Raw genomic sequence first — 18,776 nt, forward strand, 5'->3', positions numbered from 1 at the left:
TCACAGACCAGTCCTGGTATCAAAAAATGTAACTCCTCTAAAAAGCATTCAAATGTCACTCACAAATCCAGTCACTGAATAAAACAGGCTTTAAATAGGTTTTAATGAATTTTTTTTTTACCTCCAGCTCATATTTAACAATATCAAATGAGTCCGAAGAAAAATATACTTGTTCAATACTATTAATTAGTTCTTGTTCAGCTTGAGGGTCACTAGGCTGTTCTCGAAGTTCTCGGAATTCCTCCTTTAAAGAAAAAAAAAATCACAATTACAGTATTTGAAACTGTTATACTTCTATCTGTCTTAAAAGAAAACATAAATCTCCTGGGAATCTTTCTGACAAAGGAGACAAACTGATAGAATGAGAAAGTTCATGAAAAATTAAGGAATAGCCAAATGTTAAAAAAAAGTACTCATCTACTGGAGAAAAAAATTTGCCAGTCTGAAGATTCAGGTTTTTTCATATCTTTGAGTGCCAACTAGTAGAGAACTCAAATGTTTAAACAAAATAAACAAAGTGACTACCTACAATTTATCATACCTACATAGCACACACATATACATTTTCATCATTTAACAACATTCTAAATCTATCTCACCATAGATTATTGGAACTTGAGCAGACATCCTTCTCCTCAAAAGCTCACTGCTCATCTACGAAACATAGCTCCAGAAAAGGTTCACTACTTTACCTCTGTAATTCTGAGGCTTCCTTCAATGTATATTGATGCTGCAATTAATGATCTGATTATGAACCTAAAGCTCTGTATTTGATAAAGTGTTTTCTTTTTAATGATACAGAATGGGGCTTCTATCGGTTTATACAACTAAAAAAAAAAAAACAGCGTGACTGATAAATCCCTGCCCCTAATGTCAGCATCCTTATCCTATGCAATTTCACTGCATAATTGGATAAACCTTCAGGTAACTGGGAAATTTTATTAATTCAGATACCCACTCCCTGCTGCACTAGTTAATGAAGACATTATTATAGACATAACAACTTAGTTTTTCTTTTTTTATTCAAATTAATCTCATACATTTAAGCATACAGTTTCTTTAAAAAGAAACTATTTAAAATAATTTTAGTCACTAAAATAATACTTAACAAAAATTCTTAATGAATCATCACCAATTAGATTCACAGAAATCACCTGGTCAGTTTGAGAACATTTTCTAGGTACTCAAGCTTATTTATTGAGATGTATGGTTTTCATTTAAAAAAAGAGCCTAGCTTAGATATCTTTCAGATTTAATTTATATTTTAAATGTATAAAATTATTAACTATAAAAGTATCCCCTTTTAGTAGATTCAAGCTAAATGAAAACATTAGAGTACTACATCTGAAATTCAAGAGAATAGCTAACTGTTTAGATTTAAAACGAGAAAGCTAAGTGATAAAAATCAACCCTGCATTATTAAAAGTGAGTGGAAAAGAAAATGCTTCTCTTGTACCAAAATATAAAATTAACAAAAAAGATCAAAGACACAGCCATCACCAATTTAGCATGCAACCTGATACTATGAGTACAGTAAGAAATCCAGGCTCCAAACAGTAGCAGCTCTATTTGCCTGGGGGTTACCTACAACATGCTAATCTGTGTGGCAACCTCAACAGCAGCATGAGGAACAGACCCGGGTTAAACCCACACCACCTGTGGAAGGGTTCCCAACTAGCCTATCTACAGGCAACCTCCCAGCCTCCAGTGGAAATCTGAAAGGACAGCAAGACGTGAAATGGAAAAAGGGATCAGAAATTCCTGGCAACCTCCCTCCCTTAAGTCCGTCCACAGGTATCTGAAATACCAACCTCAAATGCTGCAAACTGAGGGAGAGTATAAGGCCTAAGTCAATATACAATAACGTTACCTACCTATAGAATTACTTATGGAATTCCATAGCACCACTAGCAAATAAATGCAATTGGTACCATTAAAAAGAAAAAAGTAAAGATTATGAAAATTATTAAAATTGAAAAATGTCAAAGAAGGGGGTGGGGAAGCAAAAAAAAAAATTGAAAAATGTCAGGTATGGACAAGCAAAAAATTCACACAGACTGCAACGAATGAGCACTTTCATCTTAACTGTATAAATGCCAATGGTACATAATCCATGCTGAGGTTCTCCATATACCACCTAACAGACTGATCTAAATGTAAAGACACTTAGGTTTTAGTTGCATCTCTGCTGTTAACCTTAGGCAACTTTCTCAATGCCTAACACACTCAAAATCAGAGTGAAGCAAATATCCTAAGTTATTTAAAAAGTCAAAGGGAAAACATGATATCATTTATAAATATCTCACAAGCATACATTTCACTAATGGAATGAATCTGTAAAAAACAGTACAATCTGTATATGTATATAAAAGGTCAAATGCCATTCCTTCCTGGAGAATAAGCAATTATATCATAGAGAGCAAACTCATATAATTTCAAAGAACTGACACACAACAACTGACACTCTAAGTAACCTGGACTAAAGAGAGGGGAGAAAAAAAACAAAGGCAGAAAGAGAAACACAGCACACAAAGTAGAATTAAATCCACTACAAAGGTCCAACACTGTATCCCTAGAAAATACCCTCTCTTTTCAGACAGCTTAGTGGCTCCTGTGTGAATACATACATCTGAACTCATTCAAACTCCATTCTGCCTAGAATCCCAATTGCCATGTTCCTTTTAATCCCACGGCACTAGCTCGCTGTAAGACTCTGCTGATACCTAACCTTTCTCTAAATGTTTCATCGCTGCTAGCACGGACTGCTCAATCAGATTACGTACTTTCTGAGAACTGTGATTTATCCTTATTCTCCATCATTATGCTCCGTAGTGCCAAAGCACACTGCAGATAATAATCATCGATCAAACTAAAATTAATATACACAGTGAATTGTATATATTTTAAAAAAGGAATAGAATAAAAAGAAAGGAAAAGACAGTATGTTCTTGTTTTGATAGTCAAAATTGTCCACCAACTCTTAATAAAAGGTCTCTTCTAACTAGAAATAACAATAAATGCTAAATGACTTTAGGGATATTTTATGCATGTAAATTAGGAAAGTAAACAGAAAACAGCTAGATTTCACATTCTTAACACAATTACACCATAATTTTGCCACTACATAAACTGGTTTCCTGGGATTGGACATGTACAAAACTAAGTAATTCTTCACCTGAAACAGAACCAATTTTGCAAGCCAATATATATTTATGAGGCAAAACTTTACATAAATAAAATGAACCAAAGATTTTCTACAAAAAAAAATTTTAAATCAGATCAGGGGAATAAAATAAATGAAACTCCTCATAACATATTAAAAAACATGATTTTTTTTTAAGAACTAACAATACTACTAGATAAGCTAAGTTTAGGAATAAAATATTTCAGTCTCACAGAACTGCTATCCTGTATCAATTAAGATTTTTAAGGGATTTTATGTTTATAGCAAATTGTATGTTAAGTAGTAACTAAAATATACTTATCATTAACAGTGGCATAAATGCTCTGTAAAAGTTGAAATTCCAAAAATAATTTGTCAACAACTACAGACTATCAAATGTTCCACAACTTGCCTGCTTGCCTTATGTTATATACATATAAAAGAAAGAAAAAAACACAGCAATGTCACCCAAACATTAAAGCTGGAGAAAAACTGCAATTAAGGTAATTAGATTAATTGTAAAGAGGATAAAAACAAAAGTATAAATAGCAAAAAAAGAACAAATCAAATTTCCCAGTAGGAAATAACCTGCCTCCTTTCAAAGTTCTATATTATTTCAATAAAAAAAGTTCTATCTTCATTTCAATTTAAAAAAATGGTTTTTAATACCCACTATGTAAAAATTCTCCATAGTAGGTCATACAGAAACAAAGATGAGTAAAATACAGCTCTTCCTTCAATTAGTTGCTAACGTAATAGAAGGGATCAGATGAATAAACGATGATGATGCAAGGCAAAACATAAGGCACAGACCAAACCAAGGGAATCAAAGGACGGTGAGTTCACTTCTGCGGGAAGAGGTGGCATTTAGAGAACATAAGAATAGGTAAAATTTCAAATTCGATAAATTGGGAGAATAAGGTTACAAATATAAAGCAAAGCATTAAGTAAAAATAGTGTAGTTAGTGGGAACAGGTTAAACAAGAGGGTGGCTAACGTAGAAAAATGTCAGGCAGAGTGTCTGCAGGTACAAGAGGCTATAAAATGCAACTGAGATTTTTTTTAATCCAATATACTTTTACACATACTAGAACCAAATTTTTCCTTTACTAAAAATTAAAATATTTTAATACATATCACTATGCCAGATAAAAGTAAGCATAAATATTCAATATGTTCTTAACATAATAAACCAAGCAGAGTTATTTTAGGAAAGTGGTAGACAGCAAAGAAGTTACTCAATATTTTAGAAGCTATCTTTTCCAACAGTCACTATAAGGCTGCATATAATACTACCCAGCCTACCTTTCTATTATCTCTGAGGTAAAGCTACATGAACACACATAAAAATGCACATCATAAATGTAACTTTATGAAAAACAAAGTAAAAACCATCATAGAAATTTAAGTCAACATTTTTATTTTAGCTAAGCCATTTTTCCTCTCAACATAACAAAAGGTTTCATGAGAACTGGGGATACAGATCTGTAAAACAATTGGAGCTCTCACGTGAAAGGTGTTGTAAGATAGTTTCAATGTATTTACGGTCTCTAAATAAACAGGCTATAACTTTACAAAGCAATTTCCCACTCGAGGTTTCATCTCTTAAGGGAATATATTCTAGCATAAGAGGAGAAAAAAAGCAACTACAAATTTTGCCTCTCACCACTACTTTCAAATTATACAAAATACCATACTAATTAGAAATATTATCCCAAGTTCAGGACTTTTAATTCTACTCCTTTTTATAAGTATAAAAAGCTAGTATGACAACTTGACAGTTCTCCTTACCATTATTTATTAAACTCAATATTCTCTTTAATTTCGAAAAGTAATTTAACCTAATTTTTAAACCCAGAGTAGCTTGGAAATTTATAATCTTCAGTAGTAGGTTTTTATTCAGACAAAAAAGATGAATGCAAATCTTCATATTATCAGTCAGATTTCAAAACCCCACGGAAAATTTATAGAATAAAAAATGAAATGCAAACCAACTTCCATGTCTGTAGTTCACTTATTAGATAGACCACAATTCACATTACATACCTGAATGGCACAAAGCATTGTGTTGGGAGAGAGTGGAGGAGAAATGGAAGAAATTTTGCTCTTATAAAACATGAATTTGGGTTTACCAAGACAAATATTATCACAGGCTTTTTTTTTTTTAACTGTTTGCATTTCTTCAGTCAACATAAAAAAGCTATTCTGTAATAATAAATTCTAAAAACAGAAATCATAGCCTTTGATCAAAGTTAACATCATATTAGAGCTCTAATTGAGAGCAAAAATGTTAAGCTTCCAAAACCTACACAGAGCTAAAAAGGAGATCAGAAACATGAAGTTTTCAATATTCAACCAGTATTATGAACTCATTAATCACTGAATAAAAACAGGTTTTTCTATTTCCAAATGAAATAGGGACTCAAGATCACAGATACCCTAAACCATAGAATGTAAGTTGGTAATGAACTGCCAGATTTCTGATTATGAGAGGAAATGGCACATTTTCTTAAAATCCCACTAGAACCACAATAATAATCCATCAAAGCAGTCAGTTCATCAATTTGTGTGTTTTAAATAAAACGTAGCTTCTAAAGCCTACCCTGTATTTCCTCAGGCTTTCCATGCCATCTAGTGGAATACTGGTGAAGTTACAATTTGAAAGGAGATTTCAGCAAAATGATTTATAGATTTTCATAAAAGGTCATTAAAGTGGCATTATTTTAATCTAGTTTTATAACACACTTAAGTGATAAAAATAATGTATTTTAATCACCTGCACAATAGCATTCCAAATATGTATATATTTCTTTTTAAAGAAATAGATCATGAATAAAAATTGATTTATAGAAATGTAGTTATTAAAATACACTAAAAACACAAAATTAGAAAGCAAAACTTTCAATTTGATACTCTGCCAGGTATTTTTATTCGCTTCTCTTATTCAATAGTTATAATTTCTAACAAATATTTTCCTAAATTTATTTCTATGAAAGGGAAAACATTAAAGATAACATCTTTAGAGACACCAATTTTTTTTTTTTTTAAAAGCTACCTCTAAAATTTCTCAACTTCAGTGAACATCGAGCTACCTGCCACATGCCCATCCACTTGGAGACTGATGCTGAAGAAAAGATGCGTCACAGACTGAGGCACAGAAAAATCCAGTGTATGAGCCTTAATTTTGTTTTTTTAGTTTACAAATGTCTCTCATCAGAACTTCTCTACAAGAGGAAATACCACTGATCCTAAGACATCACAGCACCTTCAATCTCAAGTGTCTAAAAACCTCACTCTTCTCCAATTCCTTCACTTCTACATCCAAGAAAACCCAGTCCCAAATTCTGCTTTTGAAACCTCTCTCAATTAACCCTTCTCCATTTGCTCCTTGTTGTTTTTATCTTCTTAGCATCCTAATGTCCATGATTTCCACTCAAAAACCCACCTGTACACTAATTATTCTTATAATCATCAACTCTAGAAAATCCTGGACTCACCTCCACCTATTCATAATCCTCCCTAGCTGTGCTGCGACCGAGCACATCCTAGTAGAGACGTCTCCTGTGCTCCTGCTCTACAGTCGCCTACTTGGACTTGTCTCTCCCACTTAGGCTGACGTAGGACAGTGTCTTGTACCTCTTTGCATCTTCAGAACTTAGTAACTATCTGGCTCAATAAATGATGGCCAAATGCATTGTGTGAAAGATCTTTTATGATCCACTATGAAGGAAGGGTTCAGAATCCCAAAGTATCTGAAGCTAAGAAAAGTATAATTCTGTTAATTCTTAAAAAGGACACTGTTAAATATTGTTAGCCATGAGTGCCTAAGATAAACTCTAAATGATTTTACAGATCCATGGTTAGCATCCTTCCTCGTAGTACCTACAGAAGACACCTGTCTCAAATGATATATAATCCTAAATTCAAAGTTTTTATCCCATTCACTAAACCTAAGAAAGGCTCCTAGTCATGAACTTCAATATTAATCCTAACACAGGTGCCAATAAGTTCATCTTCTAAAAAACTGCTAAACATTCTTTTGAATGTACATTTATATATCATTATCTATCCTAAACTATTACAATACATAGAAAGTATAAAATATCAGAGCTAAAAGGGCTCTGAATTATCACCTAGCCTAATGTCTTGCCAATGGGTTTCAGCCCCGGGGCAAGTTTGCTATGGATTCAATGTGACCAAAGAAATTGACAGCAAAACGTTGTTAGGGTGAAAGGCTTATACCCAGCTTTATTTCCAGGTGGCAGGTCAGTTACTAAAATGCCGTTCACTCAGAGCGAGTCTGCATGCAGTAAGCCGGTCTCTGCCTCTGCGCCCTTCTGTCTGAACAGCCGTCCCGCACAACCGTCCTCTGGGCCTCTCTGCACAGTCATCCCACACAGCCATCCTCTGGGCCTCTGTCCTCGGTGCTGCCACCACTCCAGCCTCTGCTCTGCTCTCCTGCAGCCTTGTAGCTGTGCCACTGTATTGCCCAGAGCACAGGGCGGAGCTCTTTTTATAGAGTCAACAGCCATGTAGTGCCCACAGGTGTGCAGTGAGCCAGTCAACCACGGCCAGGAGAGAATCCTGGTCACAGTAACTCATTTTATCCACACTCCACCCCTCCAGGATTCTCTCCTCTCAATCTCTGTGCCCTTAGTCCTCTGCAAGGGTCCCTGTGCAAGGAAGGTCGAACATTGTTCTCCAGCCTCTCCAGCAAAAAGTCTTGCAGACACACAGGCCGGACTCGTGCCTCTGTCTCTGACCTCTGCCTCTTTGGTCTTAATGGCTGGAACTGCTGCTCTGGTTTCAGTTGTTGCCATAGCTCCAGTAAGATCCTATTTGGCTTCCTATCTAATTTCCTTCCATCTACTCCTGCCCGTATCAAATCAACCCACATCTGGGTCCTCGTAACCCTCACGAGGCCCCTCAAATTCCTCCTGTGAGTAACAGGTCTTATTTCTTCTCAGGTTCTCGTTGCTTCAGCTACTGTACATGTCACCTCGCATTTTGTAATCGCTGCCTCAAGGCGGGCTGCACTATCAGGGAAGACAGCTTTCCCATCTCTGATCACAAAAGAATAATTCTATCCACCCCTAAGTCCCATAGACACAGGAGCCAAGCTGATATTGACTCTGAGGGCTTCTGCCTAAACAGGGAGCCCAAGTCCACCAGCTCAGCCTGAGTGTAGGGGTGGACCATAGAGTGCTCCTCGGCCTGGGGAGGGGGCTGCTCCTCTCCTTGGGGAACTTTCAGCTACTGGGTCTTTATTTTCTTTACAACCACTGGGCATGCTTTCAGTACAGGAGGGGACAGTGCCTCGAGCAAAACCCCTTCATCCTTCCCCAGCTCCTCCATTTCTGGGGCTGATGGCACCTTTCTCTTCACTCCCCCAAGTGCCTCCTCTGCTAGTGCCTCGCAACAATGCCAGCTCAGTCTTCAGAAGGTCTCTTACCTTCAGCTCAATGCTTCTCAGCTGATGTTCTCCTGCCACCTCCACCTGTGCTTCCCTGAGAAGTTCGTCTTTTTCCTTGATGGCTTCTTCCTCCTTCAGAACACCTGGCAGCACTGCCATCTCATGGCTAATGGCACCTTGCTGCCGGCGCTCTCATGCCACCTCCTCCCGCAGGGAATCCACAGAAGTTTGCAGCTGGCATTCTTGCACCGCCATTTTTTGGGTCTCCTCTGTAGACCTTTTTAAGACTGTGAGAAGCAGCCAACCCACAGTGCCCGCTGCCTCCCAGGCACTCTGCCTCTCAAAGGATCTGCTTACTATACCAAGGATCACCCCTACAGCCTCAGGTGTCACCTCCACTTGCCTCCAGTCCTGGGGTGGGGCCCAGTTCTCTAGGAGGCAAGCCACCTCAGACCACATATCCATTGGGGAACGATCCACTGTTTCCCCATTCACAGGGGAGCCTGCTGAAGCACCCCTCCCATAAGGGCAGCCTGTCTTTTTCCTTGGTCAACAGTAACCCTGCCGACTTTTGCCAATTGTCTTGACAATTGGTTTCAGCCCCGGGCAAATTCGCTATGGATTCAATGGGACCAAAGAAATTGACAGCAAAACGTTCTTAGGGTGAAAGGGTTATACCTAACTTTATTTCCAGGTGGCAGGTCAGTCACTAAAAAACTATTCACTCAGAGCGAGTCTGCATGCAGCAAGCTGGCTCTGCCTCTGGGCCTCTCTGCAGTCATCCCAACACAGCTGTCCTCTGGGCCTCTGTCCTCGGCACTGCCACCACTCCAGCCTCTGCTCTGCTCTCCTGCAGCCTTGTAGCCATGCCACTGTGTTGCTCTTTTTATAGAGTCAACAGCCATGTATTGCCCACAAGTGTGCAGTGAGCTAGTCAACCAGGGCCAGGTGAGAATCCTGGCCACAGAAACCCTCATTTTATTCACACCTAATCACATGTTTTCACAGATCAGAAAACTGAGGCACAAAGCAATGATTTCCCTTTAATAAGCTGAGTTTAAGTCAACACTTGAATGTACCTGCTTTCTTGACTCATTACAGGACACTTTCTTTGTATCTTGGTAAAATTCTGAAAACAGAGCTCTGTAGTTAGTGTGTGGTTTTAGCATTCTTTTCAGATGCTAAGAAATCAATTCAAACCCACTTATCTTACTTCACAGAAGTATTTTAAACACTAGAAAACACTCTGCTGAAGCTCCCAGAAGGCTCTGTAATAGAAATACCATCAATTAGGCAGGTACTCAATAAATATTTATCAAATGGATAAAGTATACAAACAAGAATACTTCCTTATATCTAGACAAATATATCTTCAAGTTTTGACTGCAACAGTTACTGCTTTTGTCCTCTTGCCCTGTAAGTCTTTGTTAAAAAAAAAAATCAGGGGCACAACTAAACCAATCATATAATAGAAAAAACACAGCTGAGTCTTATTTGTATTTATGGGTTAGTAAACCAAGGTCTTAAAAAAAAACTTATCTTTAAAGAAAAATATCGGGAGGCAGTATTTCAGCAAAAATTCACAAAGCCAATATTAACATTAGTACTTTTCCACGTTTATGATATGTGACCATTCTGGAAGCACGATGTTAAGTATAAAAGTCTGGATGGAAATTTATAAGGTTCTGAATACTGACATCTTTATTTTTTAATCAGATTCAACAAATACTCTCAAACACAATTGTAGTAAGTTCACAATCTATTACCATGTTCCTATGGTGATTACTATATAACACATTTTGGTCTTAATTCTTCATATTTCTTGTAACCAATTAAATAAAAAACTTTCACACATGGATAAAATGAGAGTTCCTGTGGCCAGGATTCTCACCTGGCCCTGGCTGACTAGCTCACTGCACACCTGTGGGCAATACATGGCTGTTGACTCTATATAAAGAGCTCCGCCCAGTGCTCTGGGCGCTACACGGTGGCAGGGCTGCAAGGCTGCAGAACAGAGGCAGAGACGCTAGTGCTCAACCTACTGCCTGAAGAACAAGCTGGGTAATATGCCCTTTCACCCTAAGAACATTTTGCTGTCAATTTCCTTGGTCACACTGAATTCACAGCGAACTTGCCCCAAGGGCTGAAACCCATTGGCAAGACACACATAATTCAAAAAGTATAAATTTCTTTAAATGGATAAGAAATTTAGTCAGTACTATATAGATTAATTTCTTATATCCTTACATCTGTATGAAAATCCCATTAATTTGAAATATAACAGAATACATTTCCCAGGAATAAAATTTTAGGTAATTACTCTTTGTCTCGTCTGAGGGCTTCAGCCCCGGGCAAGTTGAGTCTGGATTCAATGAGACCCGACAAATGACAAGGACCATTCTTGGAGTGAAAGGGTTTATACGCAGCTTTATTCTCACGGGGGCAGGTCTAGCACTAGAATCCCACCTGCTTCAGAGCAAGTCTGCCTTCAGCAAGCTAGCCTCTGCCTCCGGGCCTCTCTGCCGCCTCACACCCCTACAGCACTGGGTGGAACTCTTTATACAGAGTCAATAATAACCCACTGCCCCCACGTGTGCAAGCCTGTGCCTGCAACCACTGCACGTGTGCAGTGGGCAGCAGACCATGGTCAGGTAAGAATCCTGCCCAGGGAACTTCCATTTTCTCTATACTCTTCCTTCTATATTTTCCCACAAAAGTTGTCAGTAAAACTTCCAAAATTTTTTCTACAACACAGTTCCTGTACTTCTTACTCCATTCTTGTCATCACATCCTCGGCTTGGCCCATGGTTCCCAAACTTGGCTCCACACTGGAATCACCTGGGGATATTCAAACACTACCGACACCTGGCTCCACCCTACACATTATGATTTAATTGGAATGGGTATAACCTAGGTGAGGTACAGCAGGAACATGGGACAAGTATCATGATTAATTTTTTCTGCCTATGAGAGAAAATGCCGAGATATAAATAGTACAGTTAAACACAGAAGGAACTCCATCTAAAGGCCAGGATACTATTTTAAAAACCAGGGAGTTAGGAGGTACTATTCCTAACATATTTTATGGTAACTGGCTAATAACCTGCCCTATCTTAAAACAGGGCAAGTAGTTCTAAATGATATGTTCCCAGTGCTTCACCATAACCACTATGTTGGAGAAGAACAAGATCAATAAATTCCTTGTGCTAAGTTTATATTATAGAATATCTAGAGGACAGACCATGGATGGCGACATGTCTTTCACTGGAGACAGACATCACAAGACCACATGTCAAGCCTACGCCCTCCCAGGCCTTTTTACCCCATGCTTGAAAGTCTTAAAAAACAGAATCCTAAGCTTTAAGCATGACTCCTCTCTAAGGCTGCCTGTACTCCCCTTTCTTCAAGTATATACTTTGCCTTAAATAGCTTCTCACTGCTCAACTTAACTGCATTTGTCTCTACTCTCTTCCAAGCCTCTTGGGAGGTTAGTAAGAGACCCCTTTTCCCAGTAGTAAGCATCTTTGTTACTTCAGTATTTCATTCAATTTTCTAGACAAACACAAGTCTTCACTCTCTCTGTCCTACTTCAGACAAGTAGGGAAGAGCTACTAAGATCTCTAATTTGGGTTCCAAGTTCCTGTCACCTGGGTGACCTGGACAGCACTGCAGCTATACAAGCATGCACTTTCGTGACCTATCCCAAAATCTCCTTTCTTTGCTTTGGGAAGTTCTCAAGAACATAATCTCATTCCATCCAGTGCTCCGCAGCTCCCCCAAATCCTGGGGTGGTAGAGGCTTAGTTCCCACACCGTACAGATTCAAGCGGACACTGGATGCCAGGAGTTGCCAAGGGATGTGTGCTATGCCAAACAGGAGTTCAGTGAACTTCCCTTTCCTCTCTCTGGTCTCCCTTGCTCTCTACTGCCTGAACGGCCGCTGCCATTCACTGCTACTCTCGCTTTAATGAATTCTTTCCTTACCTACACTGTACAACCTATTCAAGAACGCTTTCTCGACCAGAGTCAAGAACCCTTCCCTCTCCAGACACAGCTGCCCAGAAACATATGTACTAGTCACTCTAATATGCAGCAAAGTTTGGGCACCACCACTTGGCTCTGAACTCTTAAAACTAGGATTTTTTTAATTCTGTCTTAAAGTTTCCTTTCTTATAGCACGTTCTGAAAAGAATCCTTTTTTTTTCTTTTTCTTTTTTACTTTTCTGTATTATTTTCTCCACCAAATTTTCAAATTTCCAGTATATGGATTATTTGACTTGAGTCTCCTCTTAAGATGCATACAGAGTAACCTTGTCTATAAAATGCAGAAGTTGTAGCAGATAATTGCTAAGGTTTCTTCCCACTCAGAATTTATATAGTTGTCCAAAAACAAACAAAACCATCAGTACTCTCTGGATTATCAAGCACACCTAACGTCCCCCTTCAGTTTTCCTTCACTCCTCTCCTTTTTCGAGTGAACTAAACCATATGAAATTTGCCAATATTAGATCATTTTGAACCTAAGTAAACAGCCATATGATTCTTCCTAATATTTTCCTCCTACTTATCCTTTATATTAGAACCTTTTAACATAACACAACCCAAGCTAAACTGTTTCTTTCTTGAAAACCCAAACATATCAAAACATATATCCAAAGGAAAGGAAAACAAGATCTCGAAGAGCCATCTGCACTTCCATGTTCACTGCAACATGACTCAGAACAGCCAAGACATGGAAATACAGAAACAACTTAAATGTCAGTCAACAGATGAATGCATAAGGAAGATGTGGTGCATGCGTGTACACACACACACACACACACACACACACACACACACACACACACACACACACTGGAATATTATTCAGCCATGACAAAGAAGGAAATCCTGCCATTTGTGATAACACGAATATACCATATACCTTGGGCCACTGCTAATTAAATATGTGAGGCAGAAAAAGACAGATACTGTATGATATCATTTATATTAGAATCTAAAAATTCTGAATTCATAGAAACAGCAGAATCATGGTTACCAAGGGGTGGGGGATAGAGGAAATGGGGAGATATTGGTCAAAGAACATATACTTTCACTTATAAGATGCATAAGTTCTGGAGACCTAATAAATTTTTTTAAATAAAATATGTATGTATGACCTAACTAAAAAGTAATATTTAAGTTGTAAAACATATACTGAACATTAAAGTTATACCAAGCTAGGCTATGAAGGGAATTTCTGAACATGAGTCTTCTTCCTAACTCTCAATTCCAGTACTGACTGCAAGCTTCACCTATGTGAACTTAGTCAAAGCTTTGCCACACTCTGGACCCACCAACTCTTAAATTCTTAAAACCACCAAGAGTAGAAGGTAGCAGTTCTACTCACCCTGCAGCACTTGGGATATGTCAAGAAGAGTTTACAAGGCTAAATTTAAGGTGAGAGCATTGATACTAATTGCACTGTTAGCTGTTTGCACGTTTAACTGACTGAGCTTCTTAGTGTGTGTCAATCAGACTAATGCCTCAGGCTTAATCATCACCTGAACTATTTACATTTGCTGATCTTGTGATCCCAGACTGGCCTCTTTCCCCAGAGCTTGTCATCTCAAACATAAACACCACTGTTTAATGATGGGGCTACGGAGTCACTAAGACTGTCTAATGAGAACACTGTAAATTCACTACCTACCATCACCACTCATGGTTTAAAGGCAACATAAAGTCCTTATGCAATAGAGTCATGTATTTCTTAAAAGAGGCTCACTCACCAATTTTACATTGGTTCTGAAACCTCTAGTGCAATCTAATTCAAGGCATGTTCATAATACATGATAATCTTTTTTCTTAAGTAAATGAAATAAAACCAAATTATCTGTCAATTAAGATTTATGGTTATTATCTCTTAGTTCCCAATTTTATCACACTCAATCATCTTTTATAAGGTTATATAAAAAAAGTAAAACTCAAAATGGATCAAAGACCTGAATGTAAGTCATGAAACCATAAAATTCTTAGAAAAAAAACATAGGCAAAATCTCTTGAATATAAACATGAGCAACTTTTTTCTGAACACATCTCCTCGGGCAAGGGAAACAAAAGCAAAAATGAACAAATGGGACTACATCAAACTAAAAAGCTTCTATACAGCAAAGGACACCAAAACAAAATGGATTCCTACAGCATGGGAGAATATATTCGTAAATGACGTATCTGACCAACAAGGGGTTAATACCCAATCTATATAAAGAGCTCATATGCCTCAACACCCAAAAAGCAAATAATCCGATTAAAAAATGGGTGGAGGATATGAACAGATACTCCTTCAAAGAAGAAATTCAGATAGCCAACAGGCACATGAAAAGATGCTCCACATCACTAATTATCAGGGAAATTAAAAAGAAAAACACAATGAGACATCACCTCACACTAGTAAGGATGGCACAACAAATGCTGGCAAGGATGTGGAGAAAGGGGAACCCTCCTACACTGCTGGTGGGAATGTAAATTAGTTCAACCATTGTGGAAAGCAGTATGGAGGTTCCTCAAAAAACTAAAATTAGAAATACCATTTGACCCGGGAATCCCACTCCTAGGAATTTACCCAAAGAAAACAAGATCCCCAAATCAAAAAGACATATGCACCCCTATGTTTACCGCAGCACCATTTACAATAGCCAAGATGTGGAAGCAACCTAAGTGTCCATCAGTAGATGAATGGATAAAGAAGATGTGTATATATACACAATGGAATATTATTCAGCCATAAGAAGAAAAGAAATCCTACCATTTGCAACAACATAGATGGAGCTGGAGGGTATTACGCTCAGTGAAATAAGCCAAGTGGAGAAAGACAAATACCAAATGATTTCACTCATTTGTGGAGTATTAACAAGAAAGCAAAACTGAAGGAACAAAACAGCAGCAGACTCACAGACTCCAAGAAGTGACTAGCAGCTACCAAAGGTGGGGTGGGGAGTGGGAGAAGGGAATTAAGGGGCATTATGACTGGCACACATGGTGTACGGGGGATCACGGGGAAGATACTGCAACACAGAGAAGACAAGTAGTGACTCTGTGGCATCTTACTACACTGATGGACAGTGACTGTGGTGGGGTGGGGGGTGGGGGAGAACTCGATAATATGGATGAATGTAGTGACCACAATGTTGCTTATGTGAAATCTTTATAAGATCGTATATCAATGATATGTTAATATAAATAAATGAATGAATGAATGAATGAATGAATAAAGAAAGAAGAAGAAAAGAACAAAAGAAAGAGAAAAAGAAAGAGAGAGAGAGAAAGAGAGAGAGAAAGAGAGGGAGAGAGAGAGAGAGAAAGAAGAAAGAAGAGAGAGAAGAGAGAGAGAGAAAGAAAGAGAGAGAGAGAGAGAGAGAGAAAGAGAGAGAGAGAGAAAGAAAGAGAAGAAAGAAAGAAAGAAAGAAAGAAAGAAAGAAAGAAAGAAGAAAGAAGAAATAAAGACAGATAGAAAGAATGAAAGAAGAAAGAAAGAAAGAAAGAAAGAAAGAAAGAAAGAAAGAAAGAAAGAAAGAAAGAAAGAAAGAAAGAAAGAAAGAAAGAAAGAAAGAAAGAAAGAAAGAAAGAAAGAAAAAAAGAAAGAAAGAAAGAAAGAAAGAAAAAAAAAAAGAAAAAAAGAAAGAAAAAAAGAAAGAAAGAAGAAAGAAAGAAGGAAAGAAAGAAAGAAAGAAAGAAAGAAAGAAAGAAAGAAAGAAAGAAAGAAAGAAAAGAAAGAAAGAAAGAAAGAAAGAAAAAAAAGAAAGAAAGAAAGAAAGAAAGAAAGAAAGAAAGAAAGAAAGAAAGAAAGAAAGAAAGAAAGAAAGAAAGAAAGAAAGAAAGAAAGAAAGAAAGAAAGAAAGAAAGAAAGAAAGAAGAAAGAATTATATAAAACTATTCAAAATGCCTGTTTAAGGTTTTGGACTGAGCCATTTCATGCAAAAGGGTTGGTCAAAATTTATCATATTTGGTGAATATGTTTGGGCCTGACCTAAAATAAAGGCTACATAGTCAATATAAAAGTCACTTCAGGGGGTAAGGCACCTCAAAGAGGTGGGGAATCAGTCTCTTGAGCAGCTGACACTGAGGTGTGGAGAGGCTTTATGATTACTGATCAAGAGAAACAAGTCCTATGTATAAAGATGCCAGGCACAGAAAACAAACAGTAGGTTCAAATATGATCCTCAAATTGAAAATAAAAAGCAGACCTTCCAAAGAACAAGCTTTGATCTGATATGGAGCTGCTATTCCCAGAAGCAGCTGCAAGTGGCAACACCCCAGAGTGAGAAACAGCAGGCACTTATTTATTTAACAACGGTTAATAATTCTCCCAAGGGGAAGCCAGCTAGCTTTCAAATACTACCTATTAAATTAGTAAACTGGGACATTCACATAAATATCAAGGGATTAAAATCTAAGACAGGCACAATTTAGTGTAAGTTATGCTTTAGCTACTTCTTCAAAAATCTCTGCTCCATTACAAAAACATAATTAACTGTGACTTTTGGCTCAGAGTGTTACAGCAGAAAAAGTAAAATAATTTCCATTCACTTCTCCAAATACAGCAGATAAATCCATAAGTGTCATATATACATGTATAACTGCTTTCAAGCTAATAATGTTATATGATAATAAACTCTATATTTATCTATCTTGAATTTTCTGCTTCACTATAATGATCATCCTGCATCCCAATGAGTGGTAAAAGTAAAAACAAGCCCAAGCCTATTGTACTACAAAAATTTATCTAGCCTATGGTAACAACCATCTGCCTGTGGGAAAGAAAAGCTTCTATGAATCAATTATTATCCAAAGGCAGTAACATTTTCTTAAGGAAGTGTAAAGTCACGCTCACACATGTAGATCAATACCTTTCCAGGGACCCGGAGACTCTCAATGGCACCAAGATCGCTGAGGCTCTCTGGAGGGCTTTTCAGACCCTTAAAAAATAATAAATATATAAAATTTTCATTGCACTGCAGAACTGTAAAATGACAGAACACACCTATTAAAATAGAAATCACCATTTTAAAGAGACATTTTCCTGCTCTAAAATATATAGAACATATGTTCTAAAAACAATTGTCACTTAATGAATATAGTACTACTATTACATCAAGTAAAGATGTACTTTTGGTAGCTTAGAAGTATTATATGGCACCTTCATAACTAATGGTTGAAATCTAATTTAACAATGATTTAAAAACAACGAAAAGAAAAGAAACTTGTGCGGCAGCATTCTGTAAGAGCACTTACCTACTATAATCACTAGCAAATTCACCCAGAAAAAAAGTTCCAGTATTATGATTCACAGATAAAATACATCAACCGAGCTAGTCAAATATCTTAAAATAATGCTGATTGCTTAATTAATACTTAAATAATCCCTTGATTTTTACGTGGTTATTTCTCACAAACGCACCCAATGTATACTGCATAATCAAGATTTAAATCTCATGTCTCGCTGCTTCCTACCTGTCCTTTAGCTCTTTGGTATCCAGTACTTTCTATATTTATTTCAAGTGAGGGATTCCAAGTCTTATTTGGACCAGAGAAAAGTTATTGAAAGAGAGAAATTAGCAGTTTACATTTTCTTTAAAAGCCTATTTTGAAAAATGGGCCATTCAAAGCAGACACCTAAAGCCCCTGTAATATTAGCCTGTAAGCAAAATTAAGTGGTTCATGAATCTGAGGAGAGATTTATGCTAGTCAAGTTTTGGTCCTTCAGGTGTCCTATAATTGGTTCGTTGGTGTCCTTAGTAATCAAAATATATGGTACATTTAGGCTGATTATTTAAAACTTAGGCAGAACTTGCTTATTTTTATAGAGCTGTGTATTTTACCTTCCCTATTATAAAACACGACTAGTCATTTATAATGACAAGGTGCTTTACCTCAGCCCAAGTCTCCCAGTACTCCCAGAACACCCCACCCAGCCTTTTCTCTCTCTTATTCTCATTCTCTCTCCCATACACACACACACACCACGAAAGAAATCAATATCCCACTTTCAGAATTAACTCCTCTTTGAAGCCCTCCTAAATCCTCAAGCTTCAGAGAACACACTATTTCTTAGTACTGTCCATGGATCATCTCTTTCAATATCATCCAGGGAATTTTTTAGATGTGAGATTCCTGGGTCCCATCACAGATATAATGAACAGGTTATTTCTGCACAATGACC

The 18,776-nt window shown here is 37.4% G+C and overlaps 1 protein-coding gene across 6 annotated transcripts in view; it reads right to left on the reverse strand.

Annotated features, from left to right (window-relative positions):
- Positions 1-18,776, reverse strand: part of VPS50 (VPS50 subunit of EARP/GARPII complex) — a 151,167-nt gene that overhangs the window by 127,501 nt on the left and 4,890 nt on the right. For all 6 annotated transcript variants that reach the window (XR_012132305.1, XR_012132306.1, XR_012132307.1 and 3 more), the window contains exons 2-3: positions 17,464-17,532; positions 122-244 (exon numbers count right to left, since the gene is read on the reverse strand). Coding sequence is in view for 1 of the 6 variants with exons in the window: in XM_073238826.1 (XP_073094927.1) it covers positions 122-244; positions 17,464-17,532 (192 nt within the window). In the remaining 5 variants the exon portion in view is untranslated. The remainder of the gene's footprint in view (positions 1-121; positions 245-17,463; positions 17,533-18,776) is intronic.

The sequence above is a fragment of the Manis javanica genome, chromosome 6 (genome assembly GCF_040802235.1).
Source record: "Manis javanica isolate MJ-LG chromosome 6, MJ_LKY, whole genome shotgun sequence".
Lineage (NCBI taxonomy): Eukaryota > Metazoa > Chordata > Mammalia > Pholidota > Manidae > Manis > Manis javanica.